This window comes from Pezoporus wallicus, unplaced genomic scaffold (genome assembly GCF_028554395.1).
Source record: "Pezoporus wallicus isolate ANWC-B61680 ecotype Strahan unplaced genomic scaffold, APGP_CSIRO_Pwel_v1 contig_9591, whole genome shotgun sequence".
Lineage (NCBI taxonomy): Eukaryota > Metazoa > Chordata > Aves > Psittaciformes > Psittacidae > Pezoporus > Pezoporus wallicus.
Genome location: NW_026637080.1, coordinates 76,603 through 94,538, shown reverse-complemented (window position 1 = coordinate 94,538; position 17,936 = coordinate 76,603). Strand labels below are relative to the sequence as shown.

Below are 17,936 nucleotides of genomic sequence, written 5' to 3'. Positions count from 1 at the left end.
ATTTAGATTCCTTACTAAATGGATCACACAACAGTACGGAGGAGAACAACATGATAGTGATGAAAATGAGCAGAAGGTGAACTTTGAACACTCTCAGAAACTTTAGGGGATTTGGTGTACCTCATTAACAGTTGCTTAGGTGTCATGTGTTTCTGTTGATTTCTGCCAGGAGCAGAAGCCCTGCTTGGCTGACAGCTCAGCTGGTTTTCTCCAGCCTCTGCTCCTCGTGAGGAAGAGCTTCAGGAGCACACAGATACAATGAGCTTTTCCATTCAATGGGCATTCTGAGTTTGTGATTTTCCTTTCCCTCGCTGCCTACAATTCTTGATGCATTTTATTGTAAGTAGTCCAGTGCTTTGGTCTACAGTCTGTTCTGTGCCTTCCACATGTTGTTTTGGTTTTTCTCCAGTGGACGGGAAGCAAATACAGAGTTCACACAATGCCACAGCTGGATTTTATCAAATTTTTGGTTTTGTTTTAATCAAGAACATTTTGGGAGATCAGAAAACACGAGTTAAGCTGTGTGGGTTTTCTCTACTGTTCAAGATTCCTCAGTTTGTTACTGGTAGGAATGCAGTGTGTATGTCTTCATTCACAGAAGAGACTCTCTATGAAGAGGCTGATTTCAGTTTTTCAGTGCATGAATGATTTCTGAAATAAGTGGTTTTTTGAAATATAGCTGAAGCCATGCACAAGGAACTGAGCAGTACAGGAACCGTGTGACCAGAGGATGATGCAGGGTGTGCTCAGATGTGTACAAGTGCTTTCTCCAGTTTACGGCGGAGCTATTTCTATGGAACCTAAGGGGGAAGGGCCTCGCCGTGCTGTCTCCCAGTGCCGAACCTTGCTCGTGGTGCTGCCTGGGCAGACCGCGAGGAGCCAATGGACCGAGGAGCGCCCATCGGCGTCGGGAGCTCAGGACTCCAAGTGTGGTACTGATACATACACTGGCGACTTGATTTTATACTATAAACCTGTATTACAGCTAACAGTTTTAAAGGATTTTTTTGTTGTTTTTGGTTTAAATTATGCAGAATTATGTTGCAATAAACATTTTCTCCTCTTTCTGGCTCTCGTGTTAACTTCCCCCGGCTGTTTGTAACGCACCCGTTCTAAACGTAGCTCCTTCCTGTGGACAGCCAGGCCCCGTTTCTGAGATGCAATAAAACCGCCCCCCGGTGAATGCCGGAGCCTTCGCGCTTCCTTGGGGCGGGGTGTGGCCGCGCGGGGGCTCCGTTGTCAGGGCCCGCAGGTCGCTGCCGCGTCCCGCTTCCGCTTCCGGGTCGGCAGCGTAGTGATGTCGGACTCGGAGAGCGAGGAGGAGGTGGAAGGTGGCCGTGCTGAGCCCTTCTCCCTGGCCGGGTTCCTCTTCGGCAACATCAATGAGGCGGGGCAGCTGGAGGGGGAGAGCGTCCTCGACAAGGTAGGGCTGTGTCGCTCCGGCGAGGTGCAGCTGCGGCGCGGCGCGGGCTGAGGGACGGGAAAGGAGCCCAGTGTCCAGTGGCGCGGGTCTGCGGCGGGTCGGTTGGCCGGGCTCTGGCGCAGGCTGCCGGGAGGGATCGAGCCTGACAAGGGGCCCGGCCCTCCTGGCGGAGCCTCCGCGCTGGGACGTGGCTCTGGTCTCCCCAGGAATCGAAGAAGCACCTGGCTGGGTTGGGTGTGCTGGGACTGGGCAACCTGATCACCGAGATCACAGCGAGCGAGGAGGACAGCGCGGAATCCGATGGAGCCCACCTGGATGAGGAAGGTTAGGCACTGGGGTGCCTGCAGTTAAACCGCAGAGGGGCTGCAGGATCAGAACTCTTACTGGAGAGGAAGAAAAGCACCCAGATAATCATGAAGGGAATATTGTGATTTATCTGATCAGAGGTCCTCTAGGAAAAGGCTTTTCCTTCTTGCCAGAATGACTCCACATTATGTCCTGGTCACTTTTACACTTGTTCTCTTTAATTTTTATATAAGTGGGGTTTTTTTACTTGTTGTTTCTCCCTCATAAATAAGTTTATTCTGTGTTTCCCCTGTGTTAAACAAACCTATTTAGTGCACAATATTATCATGTCCCTTTTTTTTATTTAAACTGCTTGTTGAACAGTTTTACTGAGTAAGTGAAAGGTGCTCCTTCTGCTAAAGTTGGTTACTTACCAGTCTGGGTGGGGAATTCAGAGCTCTTGGAGCTGTTGGTTGGAGTGATGTTAATCAGATGTATTTGTTCCTCTAAAAAAAGAAAACATAAGAACGGATTCATGTGGACACATCAAAGTCTGACATTGGTTATTCATATTAGGATAAAGTTCTGTGTGACTAGATTTCTTTTCTTCCTAGGCTGGGTTAAAAGCACAGAAGATGCTGTTGATTATTCAGATATTAATGAAGTGGCAGAAGATGAGAGCCGTAGGTATAAGCAGGCAATGGGCAGCCTGCAGCCAGTTCGAAGACCAGGTAAATGGGATTAGTGTTATAGCTGTAGAAGGTATTTTGGGGCAGTGGGCCTTGACAGTTTCTGTATGGGTTACAATGTACCTTTTCACTCCTTGCTTCAAGAGCCTAATACAAGCTTTTGTAGAACTGTGTTCACTGGATGAAGCCACTGGTTGGTATCTTCCTGCTTTAGTGAATTAGTTCCTCATTAGACTTAAACTATACTCAGAAAAGAAACTAGGACCCTCCTTTTCCTCTGGGAACCCCTGCAGAGAATTCCCAATACCTGCTCATGTTTTGTTAATCAGTGTTCTTAAGAAGAGGATTATGCAGCAGATCTGCTGCCTCTTGGAGATACTCAGAGGTAGAGATAAGGTCCTGATTCTTTAGAGAGTCACTTCAATCTTAGAAACACAGAATAGTTAGGGTTGGAAAGGACCTTAAGATCATCTACCTCCGACCCCTCTGCCATGGGCAGGGACACCTTACGCTAAATCATATCACCCAAGGCCTCGTCCAACCTGGTCTTGAACAATGCCAGGGATGGAGCATTCACAACCTCCCTGGGCAACCCATTCCAGTGCCTCACCACCCTAACAGGAAAGAATTTCCTCCTTGGATCCAATCTAAACTTCCCCTGTTTAAGTTTTAACCCGTTACCCCTTGTCCTATCACTACAGTCCCTAATGAAGAGTCCCTCCCCAGCATCCCTATAGGCCCCCTTCAGATACTGGAAGGCTGCTATGAGGTCTCCACACAGCCTTTTCTTCCCCAGGCTGAACAGCCCAACTTTCTCAGCCTATCTTCATGTGGGAGGTGCTCCAGTCCCCTTAATATTAATATCTTAATATTAACATCTTAATATTTCTCTCCTGTTTTACCCCGATTTTTTTTTTTTTTTTTTTTTCTGAAATGGCTTTCTGCAGAAAGCAGTTTGGTTCTTTTGTTGGTCCCAGGGATCTCTGTCTGGTCTGGAAAAGATTTTCAAAACCATGAAGCTTTTCCCTTTCAGTAGCTGCTAGTGTAAATGCTAAATCTTTGCATGTTCCTTGAAGCTGCCTTCCATTTAACCTTGCTGTTGACAGATTGTTGTTAGCGGGATGTAAAGGTGATTAGGACTTTTTAACCACATTTTTACTACATTTTTTTTGATTCTTTACAACTTTATTTGCTTTGCAAAGCGTGAATAAAGGAAGTGATAGCATAATATATATGTATATGCTAAGTGCTTCAATCATCTTTCTGTCAGTTCGCCTTTTCCCTTCCTTTGCATTCTTTCTTACATTTCAATCTTGCAAATGAGTACGTGCAGAAAGCTGAACTTGTGAGAGTTCTGCATCTTGTTACAAAACGAGGATGGTCTCCTCAGTAAGGGAAGACATGCTCTTCTCATCAGGTTGAGACAGGTATAAGATAGTATCAATGGGAAGGGTGCCTGGTTCCTCTTTATTGTCTGTTTAATATGCAGTCTTGTCTCCTGACTGGTTAGATGAAGATGAGGATGATTATGATGCTGACTGTGAAGATATTGATTCCAAGTTGATGCCACCACCACCACCACCTCCAGTCCCTGGAAAGAAAGAAGATGAAAAGGACACAGCTGCAGCTGGTGAGTGGGAACTTTCTTCCTCTCTCTGGCAATGTGAATATCTGAAGGAAGCAAACACTGATGTGCAGCAGTTCATTCTGCAGCAAGAACCACGTGTCATCAAAATTCAGTCCGCAGACTGCATCTAAAGGTGGGTTTTCATCCTGATATGCAATGGTAAAGGATTACCTGAAATGTAAGGTGAAATATTTTATTTCCAGTGATTGATAAAATACTGATATTGACAATGAAACTGCTTTTTTTTTTATCTCATCCTCTCAGTTGTGGCTGGGAAATTCCCCTGGAACGCTTAGGATAAAATGCAAGGTTAAACCAGAATGGTACTCGTAACACCTGCAGAGGCTTAATTTTTGCATACCTTGGTATAAAAACAGGAGTTGTGGCATTATGGGGTTGTATTAGGGGACAGGGAGGAAACCTGTTTGTTTATAAGGTGCTTGTTCTATTGTAGTATCTGAAGATGGAGACGGTATCATTTTGCCCTCCATCATTGCTCCTTCCTCTGCTGCCTCCGACAAGGTGGATTTCAGCAGCAGCTCTGATTCTGAGTCAGAGATGGGACCTCAAGAAGCCAGGCAGGCAGAATCCAAGGAAGGCAAACTCACACTTCCTCTTGCAGGAATCATGCAGCGAGATGCTACCAAACAGTTGCCAAGTGTTACAGAGCTCTTCCCGGAATTTCGACCAGGCAAGGTATTGTAAGAGATGTGAAAGTGACAGAAACTGTATCACGTAAGCCCTCTAAATATGCATCATACAGTATTAAGGCTCTGTAGTAAGTAATCGTGTAGATGTTCTTGCTCACCTCAGTGCCGTCTTTACTTTCTGTGTTCTGCTGTTTCCAGATTGCTTAATATGCAATGCTTTTCCTGCCATTTGCAGGTGCCTCTTAAAAAGCATCATATAAATCAGGGTGTGAAATAGTATTTTGCAGTTCTGTAAGACCATAGCACAGGTATCTTTATCTTGAAAATTGTTTTTTTGAGTTAGTAGAGAATACTTTTGCCAGATGATTAAAAACCATAATGCTAATCTGTCTGCTTGCTTTTTTTTTCTGGCAAATACTTGCTTCTCCTTTCATACTGTCCTGAACCTGGTGTGCTCTTTCTAAAAGAGCACATTTGTGATCTGTATCCTTTATTTAATCCTCCCTTGTAACTGCTCAGATTATGGATCAGAAATTACCACAATAACAAACTGGCTGAAAGAATGATCATTTCTCGCACAAAGCAAATTCATTATGATACTTACCTAAATAGTAGCAAATACCAAATGTAGTGGATGTATTTCAGTAATTATTTTGAAATGTTTAAAGCTGTCGAGAGGAAAGGTAGGAGGGGAAGGAGAATAAAGATGTGCTTATAGTTGCCAAACAGATGGTTGGGAGCCAGGATAACTTGGTTTCATTGGGTGCCTCCATCACAGGCTTTGTTTAAGCAGCTGAGTAGTTTGCATAATTAAATGGCATGTTTTAATGATTAAGCTAACCTCTGGCTATTAGAAATCTAGGTGAGGCTCTAGCACAGAAGTTAGCCTTCTGAGTACTCCCTTGGCTTTTGCAAATTTGGTGTTTCCTGTGTTAGTGTATTTTGTATCAGTTGGTGTGTTCGTTTCTTTGCTGCTCCACGTATTACATTACATCAGGGACTGGCTTGGTGTTGAACATGCCCAATGGGTGTAGAAACCAATGCGAGCTGTTAATGCTGAGCACTTTTCGTAATTAAGTCATGAGCACTGGAGCTGGCAAAGCCTGAAATCCTCTCTATTTTGCTGTGAGGATTGGCTGATGTCTGAGAATGTGTATGTTAACGTAGCAGTTATTCTTGATGAAACCACTTAAAATAGCAGGTGGAGAAGCAGACTTCTGTGCTTGATTTAAACTGTTAGCAGCTTGCCTATGTCTGAGATCTTTGCCCTTTGTCTTAGCCAGAGGGTTCAGAAGTAATTTGGGGGGAGTTTCGGGAAGAAGGATGTGGGCAGAGATGGATGGAGTGGCTGTATTATTCCCTTTGGGAATCATCGTAACAGGTTAACAGGGAACATTAATAGGATGTCTTCTTGCAAATCTTTGTTTTTTTTCAGTTAGTTTGTGAGTAATGCTTTCAGTCTTCATGAGACTGCTCTGAAGAGACAGTTGTCAGTGCTTGAAAACCTGCAACCTTAATTGCACTAGAAACAAAAGAGAAAGTTTGTAATTGTTATTAGTGTGGGTGCTGGAGGTATGAAGTATGCATGTAGGGGACCTGTGTTATGATGGAAATAAAAATGAGTGTACTCTTTCTGGACCATGGTATTTGTTGTTACCTGGCTGCTTAAGAAATCTCTGCTTCTATAACTGTCTTCTGGCTTTGTCTCTTTTGCTAATAATTTTATCAACTCTTCTTGAATCTCCATGTGTCTTTTTCAAGGTTATGGATTGCTCAAAATGAAAATAATTATTTCCATGTGGCATCTTACCACATGCTCACTATGTAAAGGCAGACTTTCTTCCATCTGTTGAATTTGTGTCTGAAATTAAGAATAAATCTTTTTGAAAAGGAAGGGTCCATCGAACAGATCAGAAACTTTTTTTAAGTATAACCAAAAGATTGTTGATTGCATCGGGGGTTGTGGTACAGGCCAAGCTTCTGAATTTTAGAGTGCTCTTTTTCATTACTGTTTTTCAGGTGAGGAAAAGACAGACAAGCATTCCACAGTGTTTTCTTTTCTTCTCTGACTCTTGTTTTTTTCCTAATCTAGGTACTGCGTTTCCTGCGTCTCTTCGGCCCTGGAAAGAATGTTCCATCCGTTTGGCGTAGTGCCCGAAGGAAACGCAAGAAGAAACATCGGGAGTTGGCACAAGAAATGCAAATACAGGAGGGTGAAGTTGTAGTTGAGAGTGGAATGGAAGGAAAATCTCCTTGGGAATATGAGTTTGCTGCTCCTCCCCCTCCTGAGCAGTGCCTTTCAGATGATGAGGTGGGATATCTGAGACTTAGAGAGGGTCGCCAGCTGGCTCTGGGGTAACAGTGGATTGGACAGCAACTTTTAGAATAAAGAGCTTTTCCTCCAAAGTAAAACTGGAGGGCAGGGTTGGCTTGTATTCCAGCTTTGCAGAAACTCTTCTACAGATACTAGTCAGTGACTTCAGATGGTTGCTTCTTACTGAGAAGGCTGCATCTGTGATACAGGATCAGTAGGAGAGTTTATCCTCTTTGTATCAAGAAGAAATCTCTGTGTTCTTGGAAGTCTAATTGCAGAACATTCTTAAGGCAGCTAGTAAGTATGGAAAAGCAATTCTTAGGAATACTTTTCTCTCCCGAGAATAAACTTGGAAACTTGGAAGGAAGAAACCTCTTACTGACACTTAGACCAGTAGTGTAACCACTCCCTCCTTTGGTGTGCTTCAGATTACCATGATGGCACCCGTGGAATCAAAATTTTCCCAGTCAGCTGGTGATACAGACAAAGTAACAGACACCAAGCCGAAAGTGGCAGAATGGCGCTATGGGCCAGCACAGCTCTGGTATGACATGCTGGGGATCCCTGAAGATGGCAGTGGATTTGATTATGGTTTCAAGCTGAAAGAGAAGAAGGAGGAGGAGGAAACTAAAGGCCACGCAGATGAGGAGGTGAGAGGGGAACTGTAGGGGAAGGTGTGGAGATTTTTGTGGCATAGGAGATTGGTGATGGGTCAGTGGATGGTTGTGCACTGTGCAAAATTAGAACTTTTAATCTTTCTCCTTTAGTTTGAAAGTAGTCGGTGCAGGTCTTCAAACAATTATTCTTTCCTTCCAGGATGCAAGGTTGATGGATGAGAAGGATGATCTGCTAGCTGATGAGCACTTCCTTATGGTGACACAGCTCCAATGGGAGGATGATGTTATCTGGAATGGAGAAGATGTCAAGCACAAAGGGACTAAGACACAGCGAGCAAGTTTGGCAGGCTGGTTGCCATCCAGCATGACTAGAAATGCTACTGCATACAATGCCCAACAAGGTAACTGGTGGTCTGATACGAACTGTACTTGCTGTAGTTGAGCTGACCCATTGCATGATTTCATCTCAAAGAACATAATTCTTCCTGTCAGGGAATGTTTTTTTTTTGAAAAATCACAGCTCTGCTAAGAATTTTGAGACTCTTGCTCTCTTTCGAAGAACAGAGTTGGTTCTTTCTGTTAAAGAGAATATCAGCTATGGCTTTCTTCTCACCATGGGGAATACCAGATGCTAGATCCACCTACACTGGTATCAAATAGTGCCACACTTAGGATGTCTGCTGTTTATAGGACAATGGAATTTTCTTCATATACTTGCCTTTTTTTTTTTTTTTTTTAGCTGGAAGAATTTTGTAAAAAATCTTCTGAAGTTTACTCTCAATTAATAATGATACTCTGTTTTTTTTTTTTTTTTTTAGATAGGAAGTAACAGTTCCTACAAGCCTTAGACTTCTCTTAGATAGAGGAGGATTTGAAATTTAAATTGCTTGTGTAGAATGAATGCTTATCATCAGTTACATCTCACCCTGCTTATCATCAGTTACATCTCACCCTGCTTCCACAAGGAAAAACTGATGGGAATGTCAGATCTTTGTTGGGTACTAGTATCAATCCTTTACTGTTAAGCTATGAATACAAGACACTGAGTTGGGTAGGTGAATTGGAGATACCTTTTTGTAGCAATTTTTGTTTCAGCACAGTTGTGCCTTTGCTATTCAGGCCTGGGCTTGCTGTGCTTGAGTCCCATCAAAAGCTACAGTAACATGTTAAACATGGTTGGTCTCTTCACATGTGTTACATCTCATGCTTTCTAGAAGTATTAAGTGACATAAGCCACATGTGAGCGTAGGTGAGTTGGTGTGCCCTGGGAGGAGCTGCTTCCACAGAATGGTTCCTTGAGGTCTGCTTGATCATCCTTTTTTCTTTGACGGTGACATAAGACTTCTCTGCTGGAGGCCAGAACAACAGTTCTGTCAATAGCAACTGTCTGCTTAAGGCCTTTCACTTTTATAGGGACCATGTAGAAATGCATGTTATCTATTGTCATGCTGCATATGCAAAGCAAGCCAAACCTAACTTCGAAGAGGCTGCAGACTTCAGTATGGTGTGGGTGAATGTGTTTTGTAAGTCAGTGTCCCTGCCCATGGCAGGGCTGGAGCTAGATGATCTTTAAGGTCCCTTCCAAATCATACTGTTCTGTGATTCTATGAAGTCTTACCCATACTAATGACACATTGGCACTCTGTGATATGAACAGTAGGCCCATCCTGTTTCAGGCTAAACATCACTCTTCATGCAACCCCCATGTTCTGATTTAAGACAGTGCAATTCCCCCTAACCCTCCCACTCAAGCTCACTTTACTTTTGTTTTTCTTCTCTCTAGGTTTGAACCGCAGTGGCTCTTTGCTCAATCCGCCAATTCCACTAGTACAGAAACCAAATGTAGCAGGAGTCCTAGGTATAGCAAAGGGCAAAGAAAAGCAAACCCCTGAACAGCAAGGTAATAAGGATGTCAATCTTTGGCCTATGAATAGGTGCATGTGGCATGTGTTTCTCTATACAGACTTGTATTATACAGACTTGTGTTCTGTGCAATACCAGGGTCATTTTTTGGCAACAAGGTATAGATAAAAGGGATAGTTGTTTGCTTTATAACCAGTTAGAGGCCATATTTAATTTTTGGAGATTCTCTGTGTTTTAGTGGAGCAAAATCTCAAAGGGCTGGTACATTTGAGACTTGGAGCTCTGCTTCCTTTTTGCTTCCAAGAGTTTTCTTTTACCTTTTAGAGATCCTGGCTCAGGAAGCCCTGAAAGATGGGGAAGGATGAGGGAATAAGATGTGGAGATGAGTTTTGAAATGGGTTTTCTGCTGAGGTAGTGTATAAAACTCTTAAGGATTCTACTTTATGATTGTTTCAGTTTCTGTGGATGAAGACAAGACCTGGTACTCTATTTTTCCAATTGATAATGAAGAGTTAGTATATGGCCGTTGGGAAGACAATATCATCTGGGATGATCAGGCAATGGAAACCTACTTGGATCCCCCTGTCTTAACACTTGATCCAAATGATGAAAACATAATTCTAGGTATGTTTATGGCATCCATTAATTTGGCTCAAATGGGAAAAGACAAATGGAAGAAAGGATTTATAGTCACAGTGTAATGGAAATAAATGGATTGGGGCAATACTTACGGTCTTTCTTTGTTCTAGCTTTTGAAGATGTTTTGCAAGTAATCAAAGGCCACAGCAGAAGACGATGCTAGTAACTGGTATCATATATACTTTCAGCTCCCAAGTTAAAAGGAGTAACAACAGAGTAGAACTTTTAATGCCCTGAAACTTAATTTTAACACAATTAGTCTGACCCTTGGTGTGTTTTAGAAGCCCTTGAGTTAATTTTACTTGCATGCTTGTTGGTTTGAAGAGGGAAGGTGGAGAAGTAAACCACAAAGTAGCCCATGCTATTCTCAAACATGGCTTGTATTCGAAGCCTGAAGAAACAGATTCCTTAAGCCTCTTTCAGGCTAAGGTAATGGCACATGGGAGCAATGATTTTGCATAATATCTGTTAGCATTTTTGTTGCTGCTACGAACTTAGTCAGTATTCCTGGAGTTTGATTTGAATGTATTCCCTGCTTGTATTGATGCAAGCTGGAGAGATTTTTCTCTTCTTTGGACAATAAAATCACCACTTCTCTTTGATATCTCTTTAGATTATCAGTCTTCAAGCAGCCTTATGTAATTTAAGGTTAAGCATATTTTGCTATACTTTTGTATGGCCTGGGTTGCATTTCCTTCCTCAGGAAAGTGGGTCAGGTCTAAGAATTTCTGTATTTATTGATTGGAGTGTTTTGGCATTAGCCAGAAACCTTGAAAATCACTCTCAACTTGAGCTTGTTAAAGACAGACTCATACTCGTTTGCAAGATTGAAATTTAAGAAAATGTGAAGGAAGGGAAAAGGTGAACTGACTGAAGATGACTGAAGCACTTAGCATATATATGTGTATATGTATATATATATATATATATATATATATATATATATATATATATATATATATATATATATATATATATATATTAGTGTTTACCAAGCCCATGTCACTAGGCCCTGAATCTTGGGTGAAAACTGTACTTGGAAAGTCCATGCTTCACAAATTGGTAACTTAAAATTCATGCTACTTTCTTGGAATTTTTCAGAAATCCCTTTTGGATTCAACTCCATATTATCTTTGGATTCAGACTCACTTTTGTGTTTTATATATGTGGGGAAGCAAAGGATTACTAGTACATGTAGTTGGGAAGCAGCACTGGCACTCCTGTTGCCTTGACTCTCAACTCTAGAATAACTTTGGCAGAACTGTTGGCTATTTCTTGTACTTTTAATGATTAGTTTATTGGTAAATTTTTTGTTGAGCAGAGGATAGCCCAATCAATCCCCACAGTATTCTCTTCCCACTCAAATCTACTCACTGCTGAAGAAGGTAAGGTAGAGATTTAAGCATGGAGCTTTTCTCTGTTGAACATGTTTCATATTAACTAGCATGGAGGAAAAGCAGGAGGAGTGCAGGAGGGCAGTCAGCTTGGAAACTGAACATAAAGGCAAAAATGTCTGGATCAAGCTGCAGCTCAGGAGGAGGTTGCGAGAAATAACAAATCCATGTTTTCTATGCCCCAGGGCAAGTACCCTGCAGTGTGATTGCTTGTGTTTTTAGAAATTCCTGATGAAAAGGAAGAAATGACTTCGAGCTCTCCATGCAAGGAGAACAAGAAAGAATCTTCTCTAAAGAAGAGTCGAATCCTGTTGGGAAAAACAGGTGTCATTAAGGAAGAGCCACAGCAGGTCAGCATAAACTTTAGCACTTTGCAGGTTGGGAATGATGTGGAAGGGGCAATTTTTTTCTTTCTGACATGTCTCCCTCTATGTTTCAAAATTGAATTAGAACATGTCTCAGCCAGAGGTGAAAGATCCCTGGAACCTGTCCAACGATGAGTTTTACTACCCCAAGCAGCAGGGCCTTCGAGGAACTTTCGGAGGCAACATCATTCAGGTAGTCATAGTAGTATTCGCTATAGAGTGAGAAATAGATAGAATGTCTTGGTAGGAAGTTTCTAGCTGAGAGTATGATTTAGGATTTGTAGAAAACCAGAATTTAGATTACAGCAGGTCAGTTAAGTGTTCATGAGATTTTTAATATTGTTTAACTAAAAGATTAAGGAGTTTGAACTAACTTTTCTTGATTGCCCCATCAGACTGAGGTTTAGATGTTAAGTCTTGCTGTGTCACACTTGCCATGCATTTGTATGGTCTGTCTTTCTGGAGTGCTCTTCTTTCTAAAGCAGTAGTAGGAGGGCGGAATGTGGTGCAAATATTCAAGAGGTGGGGCTGTACGTCTGCTACTAGTGGTGTTTTAATCTAGGTATTATAAAAATAATTTAGATAATGAGTTTGAAGCACTGCTCACTAGCCTTGGCTGAAAATGTAGTGTTTTTTTCCTTCTTCAATGTGGTATTAAGTGAGCCCTTCTAAAACCTCATCTGATTCCAGCCTCTTCCTTAATAGGAAATGTTTATGTAATTCTAAATGCACTTCTTTCCTACTGGTAGGGATAATGCCTTTGCATGCTTCTAGTTAATTAAAAAAATCTTCTCTTTGGGTATCATTTGAAGTAGTAAAAATACTGTTGTCTCTGTATGGAAAGGAAAGATTTATGTATGGACTAATCACTTTCTGTCAAAAGGTGACATGATGATAAGTGAATCTCAATGCACTAATGTCACTGCTAGCAGACCTAAAAATATTACCAGGTTCTGTCATATAAGGGTTAGTAGGATGATCTTGGTTTTGAGATGGTAGATCTCATTCTTACTGCACATTTTGTTCCTGTGTTAGCACTCTATCCCAGCAGTGGAACTTCGCCAGCCATTCTTTCCCACCCATATGGGTCCTATGAAGCTCCGACAGTTTCATCGGCCTCCCCTGAAGAAATACTCTTTTGGTGCCTTATCGCAGCCAGGGCCCCATGCTGTGCAACCTCTACTGAAGCACATAAAAAAGAAAGCCAAGGTACAGTTATTTTCCTCTGTGTCTGAAGTCTGCTGTGGCTCTATTTGCACAGCAGATCTGTTTGATGTGCTGTTTTCTTAACATTGGGGTTTTTCACTAGCACAGATGAGAGAGCAGGAGCGTCAGGCTTCTGGTGGGGGTGAAATGTTCTTCATGCGCACACCACAGGACCTAACTGGCAAGGATGGAGATCTCATCCTCGCTGAATACAGTGAGGAAAATGCCCCTTTAATGATGCAGGTTGGCATGGCAACAAAGATTAAAAATTACTACAAAAGGGTGAGTATGCAGGTTTTACTGTTGGACAGTGATTTTGTTCTGCTTCTTGCTGAGTGCTCACTGCACCTTCGTTGCACGTTGCAGAAACCTGGCAAAGATCCTGGAGCTCCAGATTGCAAATATGGAGAGACTGTTTATTGTCATACTTCTCCATTCCTGGGTTCTCTGCATCCAGGCCAGTTACTGCAGGTAAGAAAAGCAAGCATAAGGAATTGCAGGATGTGAATCTTTGCTGCATTGCTTTGGAATGGTATTATAAATACTGTTACGAGAGGACCCAGTGGAAGGTCAAAGCTGCTTGAATGTTGCGAAGGTATAGAAAACCTAGGTGTTGGAGGGTATAAAAGCACAGATTTGTCATGGTCCAGGTTGAATGAGCAAAATCTTATGTGTACTTTCTGAGAATTGCACTACTAGTTGTCTGCTGGATGCCAGTTACTAGTCAGGTTTATAGACTTCTGCTTTTATGAGCATTCCTCTGTTGTTGAAATACATACAGCTGAGATTAGGAGAGGAATTAAGAATACTGTAAAGACCACCTGCTTACAAAATTCATGATAAATGTAAAAATGTCATGTAATGCTACCTGCTCTTGCTGCAGCAATAATTCTGTCCATGCAGGAAAAAAAGTAAGGTGAAGGTTGATATTAGAGATTCATCACAGAACTGGCAATACTAGTGGTTCAAGCCTGAGAAGACTTCATTTGGATAAAACAGGACTTCTGGAAAGCTTGAAGTGAGGACAAGGGCCATCTCAGGAAAGTTTTGCAATGTGGGTGAAGATTGTGTGGGAGAGTAGAAGTGGGTAAGGCTAGTGGAAGCCCTACAGTTAGAGAAAACCCCTTATAAAAGAGGATGGTCTTTCCAGTTAAACTCAGTCTCGTGCCTCCTTGGTGCTAGTTTAAACTTTCTTACCTTTAAATGCTGAACTTTGCTGCTCTCTGCTTTTCTGGTTAGGTTCTTGCAACCTCCATTCCTGAGCAAAGTCTTCAGTCCTAGCTTCTGTTGCCTTCTCCCATTCCCAGCTCTGTGTGTGTCCCCTGGGCTGGTTTCTGTGGTTATAGTGTTCTTCTGCATATCATAGAATCATTGTAGAATCATAGAATGATTTTGGTTGGAAGGTTGCTCCAAGCCCCCGTGTCCAACCTGGCCTTGAACGCTGCCAGGGATGGGGCAGCCCCAGCTTCTTTGGGCACCCTGTGCCAGTGCCTCAGCACCCTCACAGGGAAGAGCTTCTGCCTAAGAGCTCATCTCAGTCTCCCCTCTGGCAGGTTAAAGCCATTCCCCTTGGCCTGTCCCTACAGGCCCTTGTCCAAAGCACCTCTCCAGGTTTCCTGGAGCCCCTTCAGGCACTGGAGCTGCTCTAAGGTCTCCCTTTAAGGAGCCTTCTCTTCTCCAGGCTGACCCAGCCCAGCTCTCTCAGCCTGGCTCCAGAGCAGAGCTGCTCCAGCCCTCGCAGCAGCTCTGTGGCCTCCTCCGGACTCACTCCAACAGCTCCACGTCCCTCTTGTGCTGCTGCCCCAGAGCTGCATCAGGACTGCAGGGGGGCTCTCCCCAGAGCACAGCAGAGGGGCAAAATCCCCTCCTTGAGCTGCTGCTCACGCTCTGGGGGTGCAGCCTAGCACATGGGAGGGTTCTGGGCGCAAGCACACACTGAAGCTGTGTCATGGGGAGCTTCTCCTTATCCAGCACCTTCTCCTCAGGCTGCTCCATCCAGTCCCCTCCAGCCTGTGTTTGTGCTGGGGGTTGGCCCAACCCAGGGGCAGGACCATGCACTTGGCCTTACTGAACATCATCTGGTTCTCATAGTTCCACCTCTACAGCCTGTCTTGTTCTCTCTGGATCCCATCCCTTCCCTCCAGCATATTGACCCCACCACTCATTACTCGTCTCTATTTGGACATTGAGCTGTTGAGCGAAACTCTGTGAGTGCAACCATCCAGCTAATTCCTTATCCACTGAGTGGTTCATCCATCAAATCCATGTCTCTACAGTTTAGAGACAAGGATGTTGTGTGGGACAGTGTCAAATGCCTTGCACAAGTCCAGGTAGACGATGTCAGTTGCTCTTCCCTTATCCAAATTCATCAGGCACAATCTGCCCTTAGTGAAGTCATGTTAGCTGTCCATGTGCCTTAGTATGGTTTCCAGGAGGATGTGCTCCATGATCTTGCCAGGCACCAAGGCGAGACTGACTGGTCTGTAGTTCCCTGGGTCTTCCTTGTTTCCCTCTTGAATGTGGCAGTTGTATTTTCCCTTTTCCAGTCAGCAGGAGTTTCACCAGACTGCCATGGCTTCTAAAATATGATGGATAATGATTTGACATCTACATTTCCCAGTTCCCCTGGGATGCACAGATGCATCTTGTCAGGTCCCATGGTCTTTAGCACCTTCAGGTTCCTTAGATGATCTTGAACCTGATCTTCTACAGCAGGCAGTTCTTCATTCTCCCAGCCCTTGCCTTCTGTGATTTGGGCAGTGTGGCTGGAGCTCTTTGTGTGTTTTTTCTGTCCCTTTTAAACTGCTTCCTTAAAGGTTAGTCCAAAGAGTCCTTCAGACTCTTTCTGCATTTGTTCTAGGTTTTGTTATGCTTTTGTGCTTCCTTGGTTATTCTCTGCATAACGAAGGAATGTTATGACTGTGCACCTATGTACCTTGTGGTATGAATGAGGCTGTACCACTGAAATGACTGTTGTTTGTTGTGAAGATCTTTTTTGTTGAGTTACAGAAAATTTTATCAATACCTGACTTTCAAACTTTGATTTGTTTCTCTGATTAGGCATTTGAAAACAACCTTTTCCGGGCGCCTATCTATCTACATAAGATGCCTGAAACGGATTTCCTGATTATCCGGACACGACAAGGCTATTACGTTCGAGAATTAGTGGATATTTTTGTAGTTGGTCAGGAGTGCCCACTTTATGAAGTACCTGGTCCCAACTCTAAACGAGCTAACACCCACATCAGAGATTTTCTGCAGGTACGTGAAAAGAGGCAGTTTGGAGATCTGAGGGGTCTTTGGAGAAAGCCCGTGACATAGGAATGGGTTTCGTGTCGACAGGTTTGCCCTGAGATGTTCATTGCCCTGCTGTGGATCTCTTTGTTGCTGTGAGGTGACAGCACGACAGGAATTGGAGGTTAACCATACAGATCATTTTGATTGTCATATAAGCAATGATATACAGCATGCTTTCTCTGTTTATTTGCATCCTATCTGATAAGTATTTGGTAGAGGCTAAAATAAAATGTTATACAATTATATAAAGTCTAGGAAACTGAAGAAATTAGAATGAACTTTGAAGTGGTTATGCTAGATAAAATGACAGTTACTTGGATTTTACTAAGAGGCAATAAGGGATTTTTTTGCAGGTTTTTTTCTCTTTTTCCACATAATTAGAGTTGCTTCATAGGTTTTTGTTGATTTCCTAGATCGTGAGGTAGGTAAGCTTTGGGACTGTCAGTGACCATTCAAATAAATATCCACAAATTTAGATTTTTGAAAACACTTCAAGTAACTTATTGTCAGCTTAATTCAGAATTATAACTCGAGGTACTTGCAGAGTGGTAAAATCCCTGCTGTACTCAAAATTCAAGTTTCTGTACCGAAGCATGAATATTTCTAATGTGGTAACACAGAAATTCAAAACAACTTTTTTTTCCTCATGTGATACTCACAAATAGCTGAAGCTGAAGAAGATATGTGGCTTGGAAAACTTCAGTAAGTAAATTCACAAGATAAAAGGGGTCTCAAGTAGGAAGTCTGAAGTAGTCATTATAAACAGCATTGTCTGTGCTGTCTGCCAGTTTGTTGCATTCTTTCTTCAGACATCACAAATGGGTCTTGTTTTGTAGGTGTTCATTTATCGCCTCTTCTGGAAAAGCAGAGACCGTCCTCGAAGAATTCGCATGGAAGATATCAAGAAGGCCTTTCCCTCACACTCGGAGAGCAGCATCCGAAAGCGGCTAAAGCTTTGTGCTGATTTCAAACGCACGGGTAAAGATCTCATGTGGTGGTTAGCCATTCTTTGCTGCTTTTGGAGTTTGTTGTCCCTGCTCATTGCAGGGGGTTTGGACTAGATGACTTCTGAAGTCTCTTCCAACCCAAACCATTCTGTGAAAACCTCCTCCTGATAAACAATTTCTGAAAACATCTATTTGAAGAATTTAAGTAATCTGATAGGGTTTTGGTTTTGGTTTTGTTTTTTTTGTTCCCATTTTTATAAATGTGTACTTCTTTTTGGCACAGGTGTGCTTGATGGTGAAACATGACTACAGTCTAGACCTTTTTTTTTCCCATTTGGGCAATGATTTACTCCTGAAATAACAATGGACAACACCAACACAAACACGTTTCCTTCCCTCTGTGCATGGCTTTCTTGTGTTTGCAAGCAAGAAGTGCCACTAGAAGCTTTTCCCGTCTTCTAGGGTCTAACAGTGCTCTAAGAGCCTGAGTTCTGACTTTTCTTCCAATACCTAAAGGGGCCCTACAAGAAATCTGGGGAGGGAATTTTCACAAGGGACAGGAAGAGGGGGGGAATGGCTTTAACGTGTCAGAGGGGATATTGAGATGAGCTCTTAGGCAG

The 17,936-nt window shown here is 42.8% G+C and overlaps 1 protein-coding gene across 10 annotated transcripts in view; it reads left to right on the top strand.

Annotated features, from left to right (window-relative positions):
• The first annotated feature begins 1,266 nt into the window (after positions 1-1,266).
• The window catches only part of TAF1 (TATA-box binding protein associated factor 1), a 38,601-nt gene continuing 21,931 nt past the window's right edge, over positions 1,267-17,936 (top strand). For 4 of the 10 annotated variants that reach the window (XM_057403131.1, XM_057403135.1, XM_057403130.1 and 1 more), the window contains exons 1-17: positions 1,267-1,423; positions 1,630-1,747; positions 2,323-2,439; positions 3,887-4,027; positions 4,479-4,720; positions 6,767-6,985; positions 7,417-7,638; positions 7,805-8,006; positions 9,389-9,505; positions 9,925-10,092; positions 11,724-11,851; positions 11,952-12,059; positions 12,902-13,075; positions 13,181-13,354; positions 13,439-13,543; positions 16,133-16,333; positions 17,206-17,347. In XM_057403131.1, the coding sequence (XP_057259114.1) occupies positions 1,298-1,423; positions 1,630-1,747; positions 2,323-2,439; positions 3,887-4,027; positions 4,479-4,720; positions 6,767-6,985; positions 7,417-7,638; positions 7,805-8,006; positions 9,389-9,505; positions 9,925-10,092; positions 11,724-11,851; positions 11,952-12,059; positions 12,902-13,075; positions 13,181-13,354; positions 13,439-13,543; positions 16,133-16,333; positions 17,206-17,347 (2,704 nt within the window). In that variant the 5' untranslated portion in view covers positions 1,267-1,297. Of the gene's footprint in view, positions 1,424-1,629; positions 1,748-2,322; positions 2,440-3,886; positions 4,028-4,478; positions 4,721-6,766; positions 6,986-7,021; positions 7,286-7,416; positions 7,639-7,804; positions 8,007-9,388; positions 9,506-9,924; positions 10,093-11,723; positions 11,852-11,951; positions 12,060-12,901; positions 13,076-13,180; positions 13,355-13,438; positions 13,544-16,132; positions 16,334-17,205; positions 17,348-17,936 lie in introns of those variants that run through there. The other 6 variants (XM_057403138.1, XM_057403137.1, XM_057403134.1 and 3 more) reach the window with 4 other exon arrangements.